This window comes from Boleophthalmus pectinirostris, unplaced genomic scaffold (assembly GCF_026225935.1).
Source record: "Boleophthalmus pectinirostris isolate CB_2022bp ecotype Guang Dong unplaced genomic scaffold, ASM2622593v1 HiC_scaffold_19, whole genome shotgun sequence".
Taxonomy (NCBI): domain Eukaryota; kingdom Metazoa; phylum Chordata; class Actinopteri; order Gobiiformes; family Gobiidae; genus Boleophthalmus; species Boleophthalmus pectinirostris.
This window is the reverse complement of record NW_026571140.1, coordinates 10,915,381-10,939,412: the sequence shown is the minus strand read 5'-3', so window position 1 is coordinate 10,939,412 and position 24,032 is coordinate 10,915,381. Positions and strand designations below refer to the sequence as shown.

Here is a 24,032-nt window from a genome sequence, read left to right as displayed (position 1 = left end):
ACTCCGAATCTATTGAACACACGAATAGAAAGCGTTTAAGTCATCCGGATTTGGTGTAAATTATCTTACAACACAAATGTTAACTGTAACATGCTTCTACCTTCAGTAGCTTAGCCGTTTGCGCTGTTTGGCACCGTCCCTCCTTGTACGCATGCGTACTAGAAGAAGGAAGCGCAGAATGTAAACATGGCAGCCATTCAGTGCACAGCATAGAGGCATACGTTTTAGCGTTATTTACTACTTTGTATTTGTTTAATGTAAAGTAAAATGGATAATAATTACCCTTACCCTGCTTCGGATGCTCCCCCACCTCCGGGGTTCAATAATAATTATGCACAGGGCTCGTACAACGCCAGCAGACCACCGGTACCCCCACAAAACATGACCGCTAATGCTAATGCGGCTAGTGCATCCGTAGCGGGTAAGCATGTGCTTTTTAACTTTTTTATTAGCAGTGTAAAATGATATGTCCAATGTAATACTAAAACATTCAAATTTGCTGAATAAAGCAGTTTTAGAGATTTCACATGAATTATATTCTGTGTAAATCTTTCTGTCCTTTGAGAAGGATCTTTATTTTAGCCTCTAGTGGTGTTTTTTTTTTAAAGATTTTTTTGTAGTATTGCACTGCTACGTAACATTATTTTATATATTTATTATACTACTAATGCAAGAATGTATTCATTAGATTTTTAAAAAATAAAATGCTGTTTTGTTAGCAATGAAAATGATTCATGGAGACAGGTGTGATTAATGTACTTTGCCAGTTCACATAAAATATATAAAATTCTCTCCTTCCCTGTGTGTTCACTAGGGGGTAATCATCACGCTTCTACTTGGAACACCTCACAGATGTCTTTTCGTCCACCAGCATTTCCGGGATCTGGGAACTATGGTGCCCCTCCTATGCCTTTTCCCCATCGCTTCAACCCAGCGCTTCCACCTCCACAGATGGGATATCCACCACCACCAGGCGTCCATCCTGTCCCCTCTCCTGGTTCTCATCCTGGCCCTCTTCCTGGTCCCTCTGGTTCTCTTCCTGGTCCTCCAGGTTCTCTTCCCAGTCCTCATTCTGGTCCACCTGGTTCTCTTTCTGGTTCTCATTCTGGTCCTCTGGGTCCACTTTCTGGCCCTTTTGTTTCCCTTCCTGGCCATCTTCCTGGTCCTCATTTTGGTCCTCCTGGTCCTCCTGGTTCTCTTTCTGGTCCACTTCCTGGGCCTCCAGGACCTCCTCCTGGTTCTTCTGGTTCTTATTCCAGTCCACTTCCTGGTCCTCCAGCACCTCTTCCTGGTCCTCCTGGTTCACTTCCTGATCCTCGTTCTGGTCCTCCTGGTCCTCTTGCTGGTCCTTCTTCTCATCCTGGTCCTCATCTGGGTTCTTTTTCTTATCCTCCTCCTGGTCAACTTCCTGGTCCAAGTCCTGGTCCTCCTCCTTTCACCCAATCAAACTACCGGTCTAGATCACCCGCTCAACCACCACGCCAAAATCAGCATCATCAAACGTTTTCTGAGAGTGGGAGTACATTTATTCGTGACAAAGAAAAGTTTGTGGCACCAACACAGCCTAAAGACGAAGCAACAATTCAGCGAAGAGAGGACCAGAAGTGGATCAGTCAGTTCTTACAAACCAAGGGAAGAATAAAAAATCTCTCCAAAATGTGTGAAAGTCCTATGCCAGGTCAAATTACTGTTAGCCAGATGAAAAAAACATTGTACTCCACTGCTCAGCTTGTGTCACAGCTGTCAGAGTTATGTGAAAATCTGAAACTAAACGTGAACAGTCAGAGCGAATGGACAGAATCTTATGTAAAAGCAATTAAAATGAAACAAGAAATCCAGAGCCAACTCCAGTTTTTAAAAGATGATGAAAATTTGCAAAGAGTGAAAACAAAGTTGTCCACAATTGACAAGAGGCGAACCCGCAGAAAGAGAACTAAACAACGGTTGCAAATGGAAAAGCAAGAGAGGGAAGCCCAAATAGCGGAAAAAGATGCTGATATAGAAAAATGGAGAATGAAGAAAATACAAGAGGAGGAGGAGAAAAAGAAAGTAAGTATACACAGGACAGTAATATAAACAATTATACAACTTCACAAACCTGATACAATGTGCAGTAGTTTGAAATATATCAATTTCGAAACAATGAAAGGTACTATAGGTGATATATCCAAAACAATTAATACTCCATAGTATAACATCCACTCTTTAAAACGTAAACAAGAATAGTTGAACAACACTAAGCTGCTGGGTCAGTGCTGGTAATCACTCAGTAGTGTCAGAATACTTTTAAATGAAGTATTTATTATCTTAAAATCTTATTATATGATATGTTGCAACCATAGACTGTACAGTCCCTGACAAAAGTCTTGTCTCTTATCCATTTTGTAGAAACAAAAGCTTATAACCTGACTTTAAATTAATCGATTGGTTTTAGAAATGTCTCATATGAAAGCTAAAACCCTCCTGAATTATGCTCAATATACTAAAATAAATTTGCTTCACTGAAGAAAGATTGATCATTTAATGAACACAGAAAGGTCAGATTTTGGCAAGACAAAAGTTTTGTCGCCTTGTCATATGATGCACCCAATCCTAGATTACAGCCTCACCTGTGATCAGTTACTGATCAATCAATTAGTGGGTGTGTATAAAAAGAACCCCAGCACACCAGACTTTCACATCAACTGCAACTTGACCTCTGACAACATGCCTAATATCCACCCTGAGACCAAAGCGTTAATTATCAAGAGGCTGAAGACCAGATCCACTGCTGAAGTGGCTGACACCTTCAATGTGTCTCAGCGTCAAGTACAAAGAATAAGAAAAAGATCTGAAATGACTGGAGATGTTTTTGACAAGCCCAGGTCCAGCAGACCCCGCAAGACAACTGCTTGGGGGGACCGTCTGTTGATTCGAAAATCCAAGGCCAGCCCCTTTTCCACTGCAGCAGACTCCACCAGGCCTGGTCACCTCAAGTCCCTGTGTCAGCCACAACAGTTTGTAGAATTCTGTCTGGAAATGGCCTCCATGGTCGAATCAGTGCACAGAAACCAGCACTAAACAAAAGGCAATTAAAAAAACGTGTGGCATTTGCCAAGGCCCACAGCCTGCTAAAAGGATGGACACTGGAAAAGTGGCAGAAGGTGGATTTCTCAGATGAATCCTCGGTTGAATTACATCATTACATCACAGCTGCCGCAAATATTGCAGGAGACCTACTGGAGCCCGCATGGATCCAAGATTCACCCAGAAAACTGTTAAGTTTGGTGGCGGAAAAATCATGGTCTGGGGTTACATCCAGTATGGGGCTGTGCGAGACATATGCAGGGTGGAAGGCAATATCAATAGCCTAAAATATCAAGAAGTATTAGCTGCCTCTTACATTCCCAACCATAAAAGGGGTCAAATTTTGCAGCAGGATGGTGCTCCATCGCATACTTCTATCTCTACATCAAAGTTTCTCAAGGCGAAGAAGATCAAGGTGCTCCAGGACTGACCAGCCCAGTCACCAGACATGAACATCATTGAGCATGTCTGGGGTAGAATGAAAGGGGAAGCATGGAAGGCAAAACCAAAAAATCTTGATGAACTCTGGGAGGCATGTAAGACTGCTTTCTTTGCTATTCTTGATGACTTCATCAACAAATTTTATGAATCATTGTCAAACCGCATGGATGCAGTCCTTCAAGATATTAAATATGGATCTCACAGCACCACTACTTAATTCACTGACGTTATGCAACATATTTTTTATTTAAAGTAAATTATTTGTTCAATTTTCTGTAGACGACAAAACTTTTGTCTTGCCAAAATCTGACTTTTCTGTGTTCATTAAATGATCAATCTTTCTTCAGTGAAGCAAATTTATTTTAGTATATTGAGCATAATTTGGGAGGGTTTTAGCTTTCATATGAGACATTTCTAAAACCAATCGATTAATTTAAAGTCAGGTTATAAGCTTTTGTTTCTACAAAATGGATAAGTGACAGGACTTTTGTCAGGGACTGTATGAAGAAGTGGACTAAAGGAGTGTAATGTCACCCATGGCGTTCAGCTCCAGTAAAATACAGCTTATGAAGTCAGCAGTTATGGGGCGAGTTCCATATTAGGAATTGAAATGTATTTACAGACAAAAAAACTAAATAAAAACACCAGAATCATGTAGAGTGGGTTAATATGAACATTTTACCAAAATGACAAGGCTCACTGCAGCAGTTACACCGGGAGAGGTGACAATTTTTTAATGTAAAGTCAATTTAAGCGAGAGTCGATGGAGCCAGAAGTGCCTACATGCTCACTTCCTATGTGGAACTCGGCAGCTAGTGGGTTAGCTATACAATCTATAATTCCAGTACTACTAGTTGGTACCTCAAGTGTCCCAAATTGCACTTGGTGTTCTGTAACTTTGTGCTTACTGAAAAATAAATTGAAAGTTTGATGGGATGGTAGTTTTCGTCTAGCCTCCTGCTTTGAGTTATGATTTGCAAAGGACCATACATCGTGAAATCTTTCCCATAGCTGCCAGCAAAGGAGTTATTAAGGCAAGGAGGTGTTCCATCACACTCCTTATTTTAAGAAAGACATGGTAGATTTTTTTCTTACCATATCATTAAACCATTTAGGTTGTAATAGTAGTTATATGTAAAGTGAGTTGGGGTAGTCCCTCATTTGTCAGGGAGTGGTCTGTGACAGATTTTAAAGTAATCTGGACAAGGTTTTTGAAACATTTCGATGGTCTTCCAGATAGGTAAAAGAAAATCAGATACTAATCGATTTGAGCAGATATCAATACAAAACACAGGACAGAAATCAATCTTTGCTGAATAGCTTTAAAATGACAAAGTACAAGACCACCTTGTTTAGTCTACTGTACTCCCATGGACAACTATGGAACCTGTCTAGATGACTTGATTACACAGATATAAAGCCACACAGTAATATAAAAGTACTATGATTTATTGTTGGAAATACCATTCTGTTGTCTAAAGGTGTTTTTTGAGTGATTTTATATTTTTTTTAAATTATCATTGTGGTATAGGAATTGTTATTGAGTGTCTAGTCCCTACAGTAGCTCAAAGCTAAACTCACTTGTGTTTTCAGGAAGAGGAGCTAAAGCTGGCTGCAGATGCTGTACTTTGCGAGGTCCGAAAGAAGCAGGCAGATGTGAAGAGAATGCAGGACATTCTCAAATCTTTGGAAAAACTGAGAAAACTGAGAAAAGACGCTGCAGCCAGAAAAGGTAACAGTTGTGCTTTTGGTTACATTAAAGAAGGCATATTCTGCAACATGGACCCCATCATTAACCTACTCAAAGTTGTATTTTGATTGATTTATTCATGTTTCCTGTATTGTCCTGCATTCATTTGGCATTTGGTTGTTTCCATGTTTGCCTAGAATGTTCCACAGTTTGGAATATGGATTTATGGATTTATTCTGTTATAATTGTTTTTCTTGCTCAATATGTGTTAGGACTATGTGTACGGGGTCATTTCTGGACAGGGCAGGACAAATAAATAACTTCTCCAGGGGACATAATGCACCTTTTAAGATCAAAATATATAATGATGACCTACCTGTTATAAGTTTAAAACTATATAAGCATAATAAGTATAATTTCATTCATTTTTTACAGGTATTTTTACTGAACAACAGTCAGATGATAATTTCAACACAATCTTGGAGGAATTGAGGAATGTGGCTAAGAAAAGGACAGCTGTGTACGGAGCGGAGGAGCGGGCCCTGATGGTGATGTTGGAAGGAGAGCAGGAGGAGGAGAGGAAGAGAGAGCTGGAGGTGAAACGAAAGAGGGAGAGGGACAAACAGATGCAGATCAAACGCAAGGTCGACATCATACTGTTTGGGGGTAAGGCTTCTCTCTGCCCAAATCATCACCAAAATGTTTCCCATTGAATTTGCTTGTCCAGATGGTAAGATTTATTAATTTTTTTTTCTAGATGATACACCTCCTGATCCGTTCATGCAGCCCTTCAGACAATATTACACCCAGGCTGAGGAATCACTACCAGCTTTAGTACAAATAAGGTATAGCATGTGTGCTTAGTATTGTTTATTATTACAACTGACATTTTTAAAGAGCGGGTATTATGCCAAAATATTTTTTTTTAGGTTTTCATCATTATATTATATTATGTTCCCATGCCAAAAATATGCCTGAAGAGGTTTTAGATGTTTTAGATGTATGTTTCAGTAATTTAGGGATCTTTCCCAGGCCCTATTCGAAGTCTCCTTTCAGTTAGCAGTAATGAGCTCATATCATCCACAAGCATGATACAAAACTAAAACTACACACAAAACTTGACAGACCTGATACGATGTGCAGTAGTTTCATTAGTGGGATCCATGCTGATTATAATATGATAGCGCTCTGAAGGGGGAGTGTGTTGTGGGGAGGGAGGGAAGACTCAAGAAAGCAAATCTGAGTCTTGGCTAATATAGCATTGGCATTGTTTTGGCTAATATAGCAATATAATTAAAAGCAACGTGGTAACATCTAAATACAGTCAGTATATTATGTGTTAGAAGCCAATACCACATGGAAGGAAACTGCCCCCTCTTCACTGTATGGATATAAAAATCTAATGTAAATTTGTTGATCTTTATAATTATCACTGATAATTGTAATAACAAGAGGTCTTCACAATGAGAAAACTTAGTAAATAAAATGTCGTTATAGTTACTTCACACACGTGGACACACATACTATTTTGATTGGAGACAATATATATCACTTTGAAATGCACATAAATACGGTATCTAATTATTGTTCTACTTTGAGACAAAGATTGTATATTAAAATTAAAATTAAAAATTAAAATAGTTGCTTTGTAAACTTAATTTAGTTTCAACAAAGAAGCAATGTTCAACAGTTTTCTAAATGAATACTCTGCTGCCCTCTGCTGTATATCTAAAAAATGACTCACTGGGACTGTTGCAACAGCATGATGATTATTACTGTGTTCTTAACATTAACAAATGTGTGTTTTTCTCCCAGGAGAGAGTGGGATGCCTTCCTGGTTCCTGCAGATCATCCTGAGGGTTCTGCTGTTCCTCCGGGCTGGGTTTTACCAGATCCTCCTTCAGACCAGACCTGGGCATCTGTACTACAGACTTCTGATACAGAATGTGAAGATGTATGAAAACTGTGACTTGTTACAGGGAAATAATTACACGTGATATTCTGCTTTTAGCAGTATTATTAAATTAAATTATTTTACATCTTTTGTTTACACACCATCAATAAATATGTGTTTACATTCCTGTAATACTATATATTTGTATGGACAACACTTTTCAGTAACATAAAGGATATTTTCTCAAGTTGTAAGCTGTGCGTGTATAGCTAATATATGCAATAGTACACATTTATATTTTTATATGTGATGGTTCACAATGTTTTAGGCCTATGTTTTCTCACTATCAACAGAATGCTCAAAAGCAAATGTCAACATTCAATGTATTGAATAGACTCTATATTAGCTAGTATCTAGCTATGCATGTGTTATTAAATGTATCTGTCTGAATGACATTTTGTTTTCTAAGCAATTATTTGACTGCATATATTGCAGGTCAGCATTCAGTAAACACTAGACCAGTATGTCATAGTAATCAAATGCTTATGGTATTGTAATATGTGTAATGTTTTTGCTGAATTAATTAACTCACAATAAAATGCTACTATTTTATTGTTGTATGTTTATTAAAATATTATTTTGAAATACTCAAAAGTATGAGACAGAAACCATACAGGAAACACTTATTTACACTGTAACTTCACAGTTTAAAACATATGAAAAATATTTGAATAGAAAGGTTAAGTAATTCTTTTTATACCTTTCCAGTACAATAATAGCTAATGATCTCTTCACCTCTCACCTGAGGTCTTAGATATAAAAAACCCCATGGCTAAATTTGGACTTCTTTTCTTCATGGAAAGTGTGTGCATTCACAGAAGTAGTGGAGGTGGGTTAGGCTACTGTAAATCAGCAGATAAGTGGTTCAGGAGGCTATTCTTAAGGAGCTCTCTTATTTTGGCAGCAGACTACATGAAGTGAAGACGTCAGAAGTGTCTGTCAGCCATAAACTGTCAACACAGTCCAGGATACAGGGTGTGAAGTCTTTGCCTCTAAAAGGTAAGATGTTCTTACTTTCATATTTAATAATGCTTTAATAATTCGAATTGCCATTGTGTTTACATGCACATCAAAAAAATGTGTTTGCTTTTTTACTGTGTTTTTGCTCTAACATACGCGCAAGTCAGATTTTTGGTATGCATGTTAACATAGCCACTGACCACCTCTTACAGTGAATTAATGAATTTTATTATTGTTTCTTGCATACAGCCTTTTCATGGGCTTATAAAACACCCTTAACAAAATTCAAAATTACCTAATTTAAATACAAATTTGCTGCTTTTCCCAGGCTTTGCACAAAATTAAACCAACTTATATATAGAATTAAACAACCATTTTGCAATAGTATCATTTCATGTTGACATTGATGAGATGTAATGAAGCTATATTTTTGTAATACATTGTGCCACCGAGTCCTAATCTAACATTTTGGAAGTTATTCTTTGACTTATAATTAAAAGTCCCATATTACGCTATTTTCTGATTTATGTTATGTTGTTTCCTCATCAAAAACATATCTGGAGTTTTCTTTTGTTTCATTCACACTCTTAACACACAAAGCCTGTACAACAACATAGGCTGTGTTCTTCTCTCAAACTGAAAAAACACCTTATGACGACATGTGGTAATACAGGAAGTACTCCAGTATTTTTTTTAACTCATCACAAGGTAGAACACAGTATTTTGTGCACTGGGAATATAAACAGACTAATAATAAAGGTTTGCTCAAACAAGTGGGAATGAAACAAAACACAACTCCAGGCATGTTTTTGAGAAGATAACAAAATTATAACATGGTTAAAAGCTCACAAGACTCAGTTGTTTTTATAGGACCTTTAATTGCTGTCCTCCAAGTTTTAGCATTTTCTTTTTTGCATATAATAATAAAAAATACATTTTGTAAAATGACAACATCACATCGCAAAGTATGTCGCCTTCTTTTTATTCAGCTCCTTCATCCCTCCTCTTTACCCCGCTTTAGCCTGCTTGTACCTGCCGTTTCTTCTCCGGGCCACATCACTGTCTAATGGCACAATAGAGTGACCTTATTGGACACCTGTGCACCGTACTTGTGAGGCAGCAGGGACCATCTGGTTTGGGTGTTACTGGAGCAGATATCCCTTTAGCCCTCTCAGGACAGCCAGGATCCAGCAGACTTAACAGAAGGCCATTTACCTCATCACCAGTCTGTCTGCCTTATGGTTCACTCACGGCCACACGGGAGCATTGTCACTTGTTAAATGCAGCCAGATGTTATATAGTTATTGCGTTCAATTTTGTTATTACAATTTTGTTATTAAACATAACATTATAATAAACATTCTACACTTTGATTATTTCATATGGGGTGGAGGCAATATAAGTCGATGGCGCATTCATTGCTTTGATAGAAGTAAGATGATCAAAGTTAATATCCTCCTTGTCAAAGCCTGTTTACATCAGATCTTAGAAGCTATGCAGGGCTGGGCCCAGTTGGACCTGGGATGGGAGACCGCTGGGAATACAAGGTGCCACAGTGGGGCGCCAGTGGCAAAAAGTGTTGCTCTGTCCAAGAGACCACATCGCCTATCAGTGGTGAAAGAAATACTCAGTATTGTTACTTAAGTGAAAGGACTGATATCGGAGCACAGAAATACTTAGTAATAGTTAAAGTATCACATGAAAAAATCTACTAAGCAAAAGTATTATTTTAAGTACCTGTTTAAAAATGTACTTTAAGTGTAAAAGCATCTTGTGCATATCTTACAAAGCTTCAAATGTATTTGTTTTGAATTTATGTTTTTCCTAACTGTTTTTATTTGTATATTTTTGTTTTGCTCAGACTGCTCAAACTGTGTTAAAAATAAACAGGTCTAAAATATATACTAAAGTATAGTACTTTTCTACTTTAAGTACAATACTTTTCTACTTTTACTTCATTGCATTCCACCACTGCCTATAGTATTAATGTGGTGTGAGCGTATGGAAAAGCACTATATAAGACTAATGTATTATTATTATTTATGTTGAGCCCACAAATTCACCATTATACGTATAGCTTGAATTCCATTAAACTGACAACAATCGTACCTGTGTTTCTAAACAATTACACCACTTTATAAAGGCAGTAAATCTCAAGGTAGTGACTATAAACTAGGATAAAACATTAACATTCTGACAAATGATACCACAAAATTCCCCTACACTCCAGCACAGATTTAAACTATTACTTTTTGGGCAGTAAGTTAAGCTTTAGGTACATTTTATTGCCCTTGTGTTTGATTTGTTTCTATGCTTTCTGCATTTATCCATTCTCTCCCCAGGATCTTGGTCAGGAATACCTAAATGTATAGACTAGTTAAGTATCCAGGACTACTATTCTGAAGTATGTAATCTTTACACTAGTTGTAACCTGAATCCATTCATGATACGTGCCTAATGGTGTAACGTACTTAACCAACAGTGTGCATAGTGAGAGTTCAAGAAAAGGAAAGCCTATTTGCAGCTACTGTCCACTTAGTTCAATCATGATGAAATCTAATTGCGGCTTTACCACAGAGTAACCCGTGTCCTCATTTGACTTTGTTGGTGGGTTCCTGTGACTGTTGGTATGTCATGCATACTGCTACAAGATTAAAATGCAGGTTGATCAGATGTCCCTCCAGCTGTCTAGAATTTTTATCCAGCTAATGTAAGGCAGGTGAACTGTTTAAAGCTACACTATGTAACATTTTGGTTGGGGGTCCGTCACCTGCTTGTTTCTATGGATATGTCATTGTCCTGCCTGGTATGTTTCATTTGACATTAAACAGCTCTACCTTATATTTATTAAATTACACATGATTTTCTAGCTCAAAAATACCTAGAGGAACAGGAATTCTGACTGTGAGCAGGGTTGCCTCTCCACAAATCTGAAATGTAACTGGGTCTGGTTTAGTCTCCATGTAGTTAGAAAGGTTTGATACCATACTGTGAAAAATTCCAGTCAAAGCAGTAACATCTCCATGGAGAAAAGCATATGACGGATCCTCCACCAGAAAAGTTACACCTTTAAGCTACTTGTTTATTGTTGACATATATCTATTTCTGTATTTTTTTTTTTTTCAGTGAGCAGAACAGTATGGAAGGAGTTCCACTGAAGATGCCAGAATATTCCTCTCAAGAAGAACTTGTTGAAGATGTGCAAGTTCCTGTCCCAGATTACCTTACAATTCTACGAGAAACAGAGGTAAGCATTATATCTAACAGGTCAGTATAGCTTTAGTTTAGAATAAGAGAGTAGAATAGAATGTCTGCCCATCAAACATCTATATTACACACATTTATTCCTCCAAAACATATCTGGAGTTGTGTTTGAGTAATCCTTTATTTGTATATTTACACCTTCAAAATGCTCTGTTCAACCTTGTGATGTCATGAAATGGTAGTTTTCATGTTAACAGCTATCTTTTACCTTTTATTTAGTAGAGAGTGGCAATTCCAGAGCTGATATTATCCAAATGATTCTAGTGAAGATGTCTGGAGTTTAAAAACACCCTGGAGCAATACCTGTATTATCACATGACATCACAAAGTGGAATAGAGTGTTTTCTATTTGGGAGAAGAACTCAGTCTAAATATGCAGGGTGTAAATGAAACAAAACAAAACTTGAGGTATGTTTGTGATAAGGAAACAACATTATAGTATAATATGGCCCCTTTAAGGAAATAGACATCATAAAACATCTTTGACATACATATAATTCATGGAACTTTGTGATGGATAATTATAGTGTATAATTAACTGAAATTGTGTAATAGTTTAGAGAAGCAAAGTTTCAAACATCTGTCCAACTTGCAAATAAGAAGCATGGATGGCATGATTAACTGAAATCTCACTGCAGGTTATCTATTAGAATGAATCAATACACATGAAAGATGAAAGATACGTTTTCATTATATCAAAATAGTATGATTATTTTATGAGAGAGTGTTTGTAATGGACTTAAAACTGCATGAGATCGATTCCTGACTTGCTTAATGTCTTCACCCCAATTTTACACTGTCTAAGTAAAATTCGTAATCTATTTTTTTTTTCACTCCCCCGCTCCCCTCTCAGTATGACTTCAGCCTGGAGAAATGGGTGCTCACGGGCCTCCAGAATGGCTTCATGAAGCTCCATTGCCCCTCCGTTCCCTCCTCCTCTTCCTCATCCTCTCTGCAGCCCACCTGTCCTCCGTACTGGATGATGTTCCGCAGCCCCCAGCAGAGTCGCCTCGCCAGCCGCCACAGCTCCGACTTCTGGGAACCCAACCCTCGCCAGCGCTCCTACTCCCTCAACCCCTCTGTCCTACGCACCAAGTTCACCATCTCTGACTCGGAAGACGAATCCGAGAATGTGGAAATTGTCAATGTACCGTTGCCGGAAAAAAAAGACTTGAATGTTGATAGGCCTGTGGGGTCGAGTGAGCGTAGCCAGAAGAAAGCACAGAAAGCCTTCGTCCCAGACCTCCTCCATCCACCCACCTGCTTGAGCAGCCTACCACACCAGCGCCGTAAGAACCTCCGCCAATGCTCACTCTCTGTGCTGGAGATGACCAAGCAGAACGCGGTCAATGAGCAGTCCACACCCAAGGGCCTCAACAGGAGTGACACAGTAGACAAGCTCTGCAGCCAGAAGATAGGAAAGGTAATGTTCCACAATATGACAATAAACATCTCTACCTAACATGTACTAAACTACAGGTTTTATAGCTCAAAAATACCTAGAAAAGCATACATTCAGACTGTGAGCGGGGTTAACTTGATCTGGTTTGGTCTCCATGAAGATAGAAAAGTTTAATACCATACTGTGAAACATTTCAGGCAAAGCAATAAGCAAAATTTCACTATGCACCTTTAAAAATGTTAAATTGACTACATAGAAGAACATTTAACACAACAATTATTACTTAACCATGTCCTGTGTATATTTGGCTGAAAGATTTAATTTTTGAGATTTAATTTCGCCAAAGTAGCACTGTCCTATCTACAAATCTTTCTTCAGAAAACTGCTAGTAAACTGCGTATTTTATCTGCAAAACGGCAGATTAAACTCACATAATTCACTCCCAATTCTCAAACTAATTTACCAAGCCCTTCTCCTTACTGCTGCAGTTTTTAAAAATAAATCCTTATAATTCCAATAAAATAATTAGTGATCTAATAAAAAATTCTTCAGCTACATCAACCAGTTAATTGACTAAATGACTAAAGTATAATGATAATAATATAATATAATGGTTACTATGAACATTTGAAGTGGTCCACGGTTATTCCTCACTTACCTTATGCATTTCAAGCATCCAAATTATTCACTGTGTTGAGTTATAGATTAATTAAAGATGATGGATAACTTCTGATTATAGGACAATAAAACACATCATAATAAGATGATGCAGTACACAGCTAACATATTTTGACCTCAAGAGCTGCTTATAAAATATCTCTGTGTTTGAGTAAATGGAAACAAAAAAAAAAAAATCGGACTCAGGGCCTTTAATATAGCAATCTAATATCTTGCACCATTGTATGATTCATGTGGCAATATGCTAGAGCAACACAACCCTCTTTGCTGTATAGTTACAAAGTAATTGCATTTTACCTTCAATTTAACAATAAAAAAGATTTATAGTGGTACACCAGGCTGACCAGATGTTTGGAGCAAAAGGTGGACAAAGCAGGAACACTGCCTAATCAGCTCAGCCCACAATACAATTACGTTAAATTTCATTTTCAAGCACCTCAGATAAAAAGTAAAATGACATTTTTTGTTTTTTACACACTACGTTATCGCATTAATTAAGTCAGATATGATGACCACTCAAATATTCTGTCAACAGCTTTAAATTTAAGTTAAGTTCCTAAAATGTTCATATGAGGCACGCTGTACTTTATTTTCACTGTCTTAAAAGCATGAAAAACAGAACTAGATCATTTTAAACAGTTTACAATGGTCCAAAGTTAATTCTCACTCTCACAAACCAATGCTGAAGTTTGCCATAATGGTAAAGCTAACAACGACTCCATGCCAACACATAACACATAACACAACACATAATTAGATACATACATTACACAATTATATTTATACAATATATTTACAAAAAATGCTCAAATACATGGAAACAAATCAGTTATAAGGACTTTAATTTCTGTAGAGACATTGTACCACCCCTACACCTGCATAAATAGAAATAAAAAGTTAAGAACACACAAATTATAAATCATATACCTGTATTGTAATGTAGTGTGACATAGTGTAGTTTCTAGTTGCAGTCTGGAGTGATTACAGAACATGTCATGCACAATATCCCTCAATATCCCTAGACTTGCTGACTTCACTGAAACATCTGTATTCACTCGCCTGTGTATATTTGTCTTAAAATTAATGACAGAGAATACCTGTACGACTGATATATTGACGCGTCACATTTGAGAGGCCGTGTTGCTTTTATACCCTCTTAGTAGCCCATAATATGAATAGATTGCTCTTCCTCTGATTGTGCTGCGTTGCATGTTTTCATTTAGTATATGGCCTTGGCCCTGTCGTAATTCCTCTCTGCACAGGCTTACTTTCTATTGAGCTATTGCCATCCCAGAGGAGGGTTAATTGAGCAGTTTGTTGCCCTCTAATGGACACTTTGAAGAACTGACAAAGCCTCTAGGAATACTTGGCCTATATGGAGTTCAACAGTGATCACCCATACTCATTTTTCCCATAAAGATTTAAAGTTAGAAAGCTTGTTGGTGGTGGAATCAGTTAGGTAATGAATGACCAAGACTTGTAATTTAATCGTTCCTGCTACATGCTGAACTGCAAAATCATCAAAACAAAATTAAGGTGATCCTGCATTTTAGGTTAGTTAGTTCTCAGAAACGAAAACACTCTCTCCCACCTTGTGATGTCATGTGGTAATCTAGGAATATGCTACATCCTGTTTTTGAACCTTCACTAGAATCATAGGTTTTGTTAACTTGAACACTATGACTTCATGACATCACAAAGATTTTGAACTGAGATTTTGAGATGTGGAGTATTAAACATGTATGAATGAAATGGCTCAAAGCTCAAAAGAGTCTATTTTGTGTAATATAGAACCTTTAAACTCGTATTATTTGAATTTTTCAGAAAGTCTTGGGAAAATGATCGGGGAATTTTGTATGGACATGATGGACTAGAGTTGATTTTACGCAGATGGGGGGACTAAAATTATAAAATTATACTGCCAATACAACTTTTAACGTAAACAACAATAAGTACATGAAAGCCAGTTTAACTATGATTAATCTTGTGCATAAATAGGACCTACAATTGTGGCCTAATCTGAATTGATAGTATTGCCAGGAAGCCTATATATAATCCCCATTCTGTTCCCCAGGAGCAGCCTATGAATACAAGCTAAACCCCGGGGCATTAGCTTCTCCTCAGACAGACTATAAATTTCCACACATAAGCCTGCAAAAGCCACCGATCACATTACTATTAAACGGCCCCACTGCCAGCAGAGTACATGTGGAATTAGCACCTTTTCATTTTTTTTTAGGTTGGCATATATTATTTAGTCTACATAAAACATGTAAGCCTTCACCTTGGTTTTCAACTTCAATTTAGTGCTGATTTTGTCAAATAAAATATTTTCTCAAGACTAGATAGCAATTCCACTTTTCAGTCCCAGAGCCCCAAAACAGACCATAAACAAATTTAACATCCACTGAACAAGTCCAGTGAAGTTATATAACTGAACTGTCAGAGTTAGAAAACATTTATTTTCTTTTTGGCTAATTATGGATTCAGTCAACACAGTTAACATGACCTTTTCTTTGACTAAAACTAAAAAGAATAATTGCCAAAATAACAAAAAAAAAACAAAAACAAAACAAAAAACATTTTTTTAATTAACTTTAATTAATTAATTAATTAACTTAATTAAATTTCCAATCAAAATGAACACTATTAAGGTGCATACATTTAGATAGACATTTTTGCATCCAAATCGGGTGCATTACCAGAAAGCAAGAGTTGAAAGAGTCCAAATGGTTAGTGGGATAAGCAGTCTAAAAATAGTGTGCGTGAAATCTGGTGTCTGGATGCAGCCAGGTTATAAAAGGTTCAGTGGATTAGCGGGTGAAAGTACTGTCTTTCAGCAGTGCTCCCGGCCCTTTGAGCTGAAGAGTGCAGTCAGGTGACACATATACACATCCTACCCACATCTATGCCTCTAGCTCAGGTACCCAAAGTATTATTATTATGGGCCAAACTTGGTCCTCCAGGAGGTCTAATTTGGCTCGCAAGGGGGCACTGACATTTTAAGAAGAATCTATTTTCATTCAATTTTGTTTTGAAAGACTGTCAGGAGATGGGAAAGAGGCCGATCCTGTTTATTTCCTAATGTTTATTTCCTATATAAAGTCAGTGCAATAACACATTTTGTTTTATGTCCAAACTGCACACTTGACCTGCTAATGCTAATTTATTTTGGCCCAGTCTATATAGCTACAATCAGATATGTGGAGGGTAGGCAATTTTTTTATTATATATTTGTTTACCAAAAATCTCTTTCTAAAACATGTTTGTAAAATATTAATTAACGACAAAATACAACTGATTAACTAATTATATTTGAATATGTTTGGTCCTGTCAAATCATGACAGTAATCTCTAAAATGACACTTGAGTGCAAAAAAGTAGATTTTCTGCACTTGCCTTCTACAGAGCAGTAGCAAGTGCTGACAGTTTTATTAGAGACTGAGCAAGCATTACAAAGGTCAGAGCATAGCATTGTCATACTAAAATTTCATAGTAAATTTTGATACCAAGGAAAAGGTTTGGTACCTATTATTATATCTAATGTGCTATATTTTCAATTTCATTCCATAAAATATTTCCAGTCATTCAAAATTTCAGTTGTTTGTTTAAGTATATGCCCATCATTATGGAACACAAGAAGTCCTGTGTAAGAATTCAAATAAGTCACAAGCAATGGAGAGCCAGCCCAATTGGTTCCCTACAATTACTGTCACCCCATTAACTTATTACATTTTAAGCATAAGACCCATTCCTCAATTTAGTTTCTTATCTCCCTTATAGCTTGTGCCACTCTTTAACCTCTGCACATGTCCACTCACTCTCCCTCTCCCCTTGCAGGAGTCAATCAGTCCACATTCCTGCACAGATCCCAGCGTGGCCCCTCGCCCCCTGGGTCTCCCCTCCACCTCCTGTGATTCGTCCGTGGAGCTCCTTTCTGCCCTGAGCCCGGAGGAGAGAGAGCTGCTGGGGGCAATCACGGCTCGGGGTTACCCTCTGAGAACCGCCATCATCGCCCTGCAGAAGACTGGACGTCAAGCCCCCGAGAAGGTCAGCGTGCAACATATGATACCACAGCAGGCTTTTAAGGGCTACCAGACATTCAGCCACTCGCGCTCTGTTTAATCCCTCTAAGGAGACTCAGGGCATATGTAATCCTGCACTGTGGCTGTAAATAATTGGGGTTTAAGTGGTAATAATGGTTTAACACAAGGTGGACCAGAACAAGTTTGTTTAGAAAATAGGGTAATACTGGCAAAAATTACATTGTAACATTCAATTAGTATTTAGCTTGTCAGGATATTTAAAGGTGAACTGCGTAGCCTTAATCATTTTTTTGTTTGGAGCCCTACGGTCAATCACCTGCTTGTTTCTATGGATACATCATTGCTCTGCCTGTAATATTCCACAGTATGGTAATAAACAGCTCTACCTTACATTTATTTCATTACAGGTGGTTTTATATCTCAAAAATACCTCTATCTCTATGGTCTCTATGAAGGTAGACAGGTTTAATGCCATACTGGGAATCATTCCAGACAAAGCAATAACATCTGATGGACCCTCCACCAGAAAAGTTACACAATGTATCTTTAAATGTATAACTTCAGAGACAGCACTTTGTAATAACTACACCTTAATTAGCCTTAATAAACATGAACGAACACTTATTTCATAATGAATACATAGTTTACTAACTACTTAACAACACTTAACCCCAACCACTTAATTAAGTAGTTACTTAGCCTGACTCATTCTTGAAAAACAAAAAATTAGCTCAGTATGAATTAAGTCATTTTTCTTGCTTTTTTAAGGCTAAGTGCGTTTTTTCTATTTCTAGTATCAATATAAGGCAAGCACTATATCAAAAAATATTTTTATTATTGGGCAGACATATATTCAGCTTGAATAGCATTGTGAAAAATCATAACCCAGATGCTAATCGATACTGAAACTAGTATCAAAACTAGATACTCAGTAAGTATCAATACTGAGGTGATGTCTGATAACACACCATACGATCGTTCTAAGAAGCCATCATTATTTTCTTACATTCTACTGTCTAAAAAATATCATTGTGGTATACAAATTGGTAGAGAGTATCTGGGCTTTTCTTTACAGTTTGAAATTTTAGTACTGTGACAACACTAGAATATACGGAAAAAATAATACCCAGCAACAAACCTCCCATCAATCAGATTGTTTTGGCCCCAGACTTTATAATAAATAAAGAGCCAAGACCAATAGAAAGACAGCTTGCTATGAAGGGAGAGTACTACTAACCATTATTCTTCCCAATTATCCCAACTATTGCTTCATTATATAAGACATATGACTATTATCAGAATTAAGAAACACATTCCAAACCCACCTCCTTTGAGTAATTGCCTTTTACACAATTACCGGTATATAGACATTTTTATACCCATCACAATGCTGAACAAATTGATAGGCAGTATATCACAGTCTTTGATATTTCAGACTAATTACACATGCATCATTCTTATTACTGACAGAACCAAGACTGTTTTTACACCATTTCCGTTTATCATGATTGAAAGCTTAATACGCTCTCTTCAATCTGACGTTCCCCTATTGACTCCTCTATATTCACTCATTTGGTTTGACTTCTTGCCACTCATTGAGACATGATGTGGCAGCTGGCAAACGGCTTTAATGGGGCCAATTAGCTGGGAAGTCGTAATTACCTAATGAGCTGAATATTGTGTCTTACATTTGGCAATGCGCTCGGGGCTCAGGTCACCCCGCTCTCACACGTATTGTATTTCACCGCACTGATGTCACGGCATATTTGATTAATCTGAGAAAAACAGAGTAACAACGCCATGGCTTAACTTGTGCTTAGCTCGTAATGCACTTTCAAATCAGGTTTTTGCTGTCTGTTTGCCTGTCATTGCTCATTCCCCCGTGCGCGAGATGATAACTCAATAGAGCGAATTGTTGAAAGGGATTTAATTCATATTGACAGCTAATTGCAAAGAGGCTCGAGCAGCTTGCAGACTTTCTATAAGAGGGATCAGGCTGAAGAGCTAAGGTTATTACGGGGTGGATTCTGACGGCCACTATCCAGTCTGGTAAACATCTACTACATCTACTAGTAATTAGAGATTGTTTTGATGAATGCGCACTCAGGTAAATAGCATGAGATTACGAGGGGGATTCTTAAGGTCAACAAGAAAGTCAGTTACATGATTGGATTTGTAAGTAAGTGTTGTTTTGTCTTTGCAGATCTTGAACTACTTAGTGGCTTGTGACCACCTCTGCCAGCTGGGGTATGATATAATGCAGGTGGAAGAGGCGCTGGAGATGTTTCAGAATTGTGAGACTAAGGTAAATTATTGAATGCACGGTCGACAATATAATTAAACAAGGCTGTTTTTAACATTGCCCAGAGCTATGTCCTGGCCTGCTGTCAAATTGTGTTCCATTTGGCAAAAAAATTATTCTCAAATTGGCCAATGAGCAAATTAAGTAATTTTAATTTTAGGAAAACTGTCTAGACATAAATATTTAGAATCCAAGCAAGTCACGATTAATTCTATTTTTAATTCACAACACAGCATATTAATCAGAGGAGCATGCAAGCAAGTATAACTACAGAAAATATCTTAACTTTCAATTGAATAAGAGGGTGGCGGTTCGAATTCTGCTCTTGACATAAACAACAGATCCACTGACGGTGCAATTCCAGCTCTCACTGATGAATACTGTTGCTGTGTCCTTGAGCAAGACACTTAACCCTCTTTGCCCCCGGTTTCTGCTCATGAGTGTATGAAGATTTGACTAGAAGTGAACTACAATATTGTCAAATGTGCTGTAATCACACATTTCCACAATTTGCTGATTTGAATTGTAATTTTGTAATTATTTACAAATACTCAATACATTTTTACTCTACTAAATTCTAACAACATAAAATGTGTATATCCTTTAAAATTATGTACTTATGTCAGCTGGAGATTATTTTACCACTGAGTTTGACTTGCAAATAACTTAAAAAAAACCTTTCGATTACTGGACTGGAACATTCCATTGATCTGTCCAAATCCCTCACATTTTGGCATATTTTACTTAAACCGATATTTCAAAGCACATCAAGGTTATTTGGAAGCCATAGTATTACTTATGGCTTCCTTTAATCTTCTCCTCATGACTGCGAGTAAACACTTCTGACTTGTTAAAAGGGCTCTGAGTGATTCATTATATCTTGATGTGCAGGCTGAGGAGTTCCTTCATCTCCTGAGTCAGTTCAATGAGATGGGCTTCCAGCAAAACGCCATCAAAGAAGTGCTGCTTGTGCACGAAAACCACCGTGAAAGAGCCCTGGAGGAGCTCATGATGCGTGTGGCGTGACAGAGACTGGAAGATCCCAACCCAAAGAACTGCACATGCAAATATGATGGTGGTGGCCTTTGCAATGGAAATACAATATGGGATGTAAATAATTTTGTACAGAAAGATTTTGTAACATAACTTTTTTTTTTTTCAATTTTGTCTCGTTATTGTTGATCACATTAAAATTTCATATCAAGAAAAACAGTTAAAGTGCATATGACAGGTTTTCATGTTTTGTTAGTTATTACTTGATTTGGTGGGATAGTGCCTGGGGTAAATATTTATCACAGTTCTATATCTGTTTGTGGGCAAAAACTTGAGAGGAAAAATACAAAAACACAGGAAGTCACAATCAACACAGAAAAAATCTATCCAAAATGCAAGGACAAATTACACGCAAGAACTGCATGTTTCTGACAGATTTTACATTGATCTAATAAAATAAAAATTAAAAAATTGTCAAATCATAACCTGTTTTAGTCTTTATTTACATTATCGTTGCTAGGTAACAGAACTGGAAGTACCTTTACCTATGTCATATGTACTGCCCGTGTCCAACCAGAATCATTCAACAAAGAGACAAAACTGAAGTACAAACTGCAAGTACAGAACAAAAAGTACTGTATCTAGATAGTGAAAATGTACTCTAATCTGTCATATGCACTTTAAAGTTGGATATTTGGATAAATTTGTTATTTCTAGAAATTTCAATAAAAACTATTTTATTCTTTGTTTTGTTCTGTTTACATCTTTTACATGCTCCTGGTCATGCTATTATACTTTGGTTTTTTATGTTTTTTTTTTTAGTTTAGTTTAGCAGACTCCGAATCTATATTTGTAAATTATTCTGGGAAAAGACTGGTAATCAAAACAAGCTATGTCAGTTCCCATCACGACCAAAAGCAACAGCATTATACAGTAATATGCATGAAGTAGACATCAAATATTAGAAAATAAACCAAATTATAATAGAAAAGATACAAGGCACTCGTTATTTTTGTAAATGTTTGCATTTTATTCAATACAGTAGACATAAATATTCATAGTTAGGAAGAACAGTTATGTAAACCCAGATACAGATAAATGCCCAAAAGTCATGTTAGTCCAATGTTAGTCCATTTGATCTTTCGATAATTTATGTTATTAGGTTCTTTTTTCAGGCCAAGAGTTTGTTTTCATACCTGACCGTTTGGACTGCTCACTAGCACTCTTCCTCAGAGTGGTCACGTGATGTTGCTGTGACGTGTCCGGTCAGATGATTTATACAGGGTGCCCAAAAGTCGATTTTTGCAATTATTCAATGAGGCTAGCAATATCATCTTTCTTCGAAAGGGCTGAAACACTGTAATCATTTGTGTTTTATTTTTACTTTAGGAACAGATGTTATAATTTCAAAAGGGATATTTGTTTTCTAACTCTTTTTACAACAGAAGGCTAAATCGCTGAGAATTGTTATTTTTACAGAACCACAATGAAGTGCACTAAAATCACAATTTTTTTTAAAAAACCAACAGAAAAAGCAGAAGAAGCAAGAATAAAAAAAAAACTGTCTTGAGTTGTCTTTGGGAATAATTAACACAATTTGCTACACAATGAACCCAAAAGGCAGTTTGGGTTCTGTTTTTTACTGTTCTCTTTCATAAAAAATAGAAAGCAGCTTCGCAGTTCCACTATTTATAGAATGCTACAAAAAAACAAAAAAAAAAAAAAACAAAAACAAAACTAAAAGCTGTTAAAAGCATGGCATAAAAACATGGATTCCCCAAAACAAACTTGTTTTTCTTATCTCTTACCTGACCTCAAAGGTTATCAACACATCGCACAAAGTTTCTCCGGTGCCCAACTATGTTTCCAGATCTTTGGCTTGGTGCGCTCACCATTGACCTTTCTGTGAGAGAGAGCTTGACCTTGGGCAGCCTCATGAGAAAAGTATATATAGATCCAATCCTGCCAAACCCACTCATCTCACGTTTCTTCTTCCACTTGTAATCCTCTATTGTGTATTCTGTGGTCACTTTCCGACTTAGAGTGAAGACCGAATCTCCCCTTACCGCCGCGGTGAACAAGGACCCTTTACTGTTAACGTAGTGGCCCGGTACGGCTGTCCACTGGCGCGAACTAAGATTATAACAATCCATGACGCATAGCAAGAAGTCATTGCAAGGCCCATTCCGCATCACATACAAATTATCCTTATGCGGCACCATGCAAAGACCGTAGCTTTGTTCGCGGACGAGCGTAGTTTCAAGTATCCATTGATCTTTCTCTGGTAAGAACTTGAAAATCTCTGTAGCACCGTTACCTTTCCAAAGACAAATAAAAATCCTGTTCAAAGTGACTGCTGAAACTACCGATGTAGATGGACAGGGGAGGGGTGAAACATAACTCCAGCAGTCGTTAGCAACTGTGTACTTTTCCACGGACGATAACTCTTTGTGGTTGCACTCACCTCCGATAGCATAGAGGCATCCTTCATGACCTACTAGCGCGAGATTGTAACGCAGTTGATTGGGGCTGCAAATCGTCGACCAAGAATTACTCAACGGATTGTAACAGAATCCGTTTTGCACGATCTTCTTGTTCACGTCGTGCACCCCACCAATGATGTAAAGCTTGTTGTCGAGAACAGTGACGCCTGCCATTGTGGTGCTCGCGTTAGAAGGTAGCTGAGTCAGCACTTTCCACTCTTTAAGGTCCTCATCCAGATAGCATACAGTCCTTTGGAAATCCTCTAGTTCGTTAGATGATGGCGAATGACTGCAAACCGCGGTGTAGCTCGCCGGAATTAACGATTCAACGTAATCAGTTAATGTTTTGGGTAAAGTGTGAAGATCATCCTTCAAATCAGCGTACATATCCCGTATAAAAAGCGCAGCGTTGTGGAAAAGATCCCAAACTCCATACGTAGAAGCGGTGTGAAACATGAGCAAGCAGTTTTCAAAGTTGATCACATGAATTAGATGCTTGGTAAGAATGGGTACCTGAAGGAAAGCCGTGCATTCAATCGCTTCCACAATTTGGTCGCAGTCCAGCATCGGTTGACCTCCTTCCAGAACTTGTACCATAACTTGAAACCCCAAAATCCCCACGCACTGCAGGGAGATCTCATCCTCCTGGCATTCCTTCATTCCCGACTGGAACAAAGCTCGGAAGTACTCGCAGTTCTGAGCGAGGAGATCTTTATTTACGACAAAATTGTGGTTGTCAACGTTCACCCGCAT

At 37.6% G+C, this 24,032-nt stretch overlaps 3 protein-coding genes across 3 annotated transcripts; 2 read left to right on the top strand and 1 right to left on the bottom strand.

Moving 5' to 3' along the window:
• The first annotated feature begins 4 nt into the window (after positions 1–4).
• On the top strand, positions 5–7,703 carry pdcd7 (programmed cell death 7). Its single transcript, XM_020927497.2, has 6 exons — positions 5–421; positions 815–2,049; positions 5,101–5,239; positions 5,633–5,863; positions 5,955–6,042; positions 7,013–7,703. Exons 1-6 carry the CDS (start codon positions 268–270, stop codon positions 7,155–7,157), a joined length of 1,992 nt encoding a protein of 663 aa, XP_020783156.1. The 5' UTR covers positions 5–267; the 3' UTR covers positions 7,158–7,703.
• Positions 7,704–11,241: 3,538 nt separating this feature from the next.
• On the top strand, positions 11,242–20,829 carry ubap1lb (ubiquitin associated protein 1-like b). The gene is made up of 5 exons (XM_020927473.2): positions 11,242–11,358; positions 12,229–12,798; positions 17,296–17,505; positions 19,705–19,806; positions 20,695–20,829. The coding sequence occupies exons 1-5, from the start codon at positions 11,251–11,253 to the stop codon at positions 20,827–20,829; spliced, it is 1,125 nt and encodes a 374-aa protein (XP_020783132.1). The 5' UTR covers positions 11,242–11,250.
• A 1,781-nt stretch (positions 20,830–22,610) lies between these two features.
• On the bottom strand, positions 22,611–24,032 carry kbtbd13a (kelch repeat and BTB domain containing 13a). Its single transcript, XM_020927472.2, has one exon. It carries the CDS (start codon positions 24,030–24,032, stop codon positions 22,611–22,613), a length of 1,422 nt encoding a protein of 473 aa, XP_020783131.2.

Bases quoted from the DNA above. Each gene is read 5' to 3' on its own strand.
- pdcd7 (XM_020927497.2), top strand. From the start codon at position 268: ATGGATAATAATTACCCTTACCCTGCTTCGGATGCTCCCCCACCTCCG. The intron at 422-814 runs GTAAGCATGTGC...TGTGTTCACTAG, and splicing joins GGCTAGTGCATCCGTAGCGG to GGGGTAATCATCACGCTTCT. The intron at 2,050-5,100 runs GTAAGTATACAC...TTGTGTTTTCAG, and splicing joins AGGAGGAGGAGAAAAAGAAA to GAAGAGGAGCTAAAGCTGGC.
- ubap1lb (XM_020927473.2), top strand. From the start codon at position 11,251: ATGGAAGGAGTTCCACTGAAGATGCCAGAATATTCCTCTCAAGAAGAA. The intron at 11,359-12,228 runs GTAAGCATTATA...CTCCCCTCTCAG, and splicing joins CAATTCTACGAGAAACAGAG to TATGACTTCAGCCTGGAGAA. The intron at 17,506-19,704 runs GTCAGCGTGCAA...TTGTCTTTGCAG, and splicing joins GACGTCAAGCCCCCGAGAAG to ATCTTGAACTACTTAGTGGC.
- kbtbd13a (XM_020927472.2), bottom strand. From the start codon at position 24,032: ATGCGGGTGAACGTTGACAACCACAATTTTGTCGTAAATAAAGATCTC.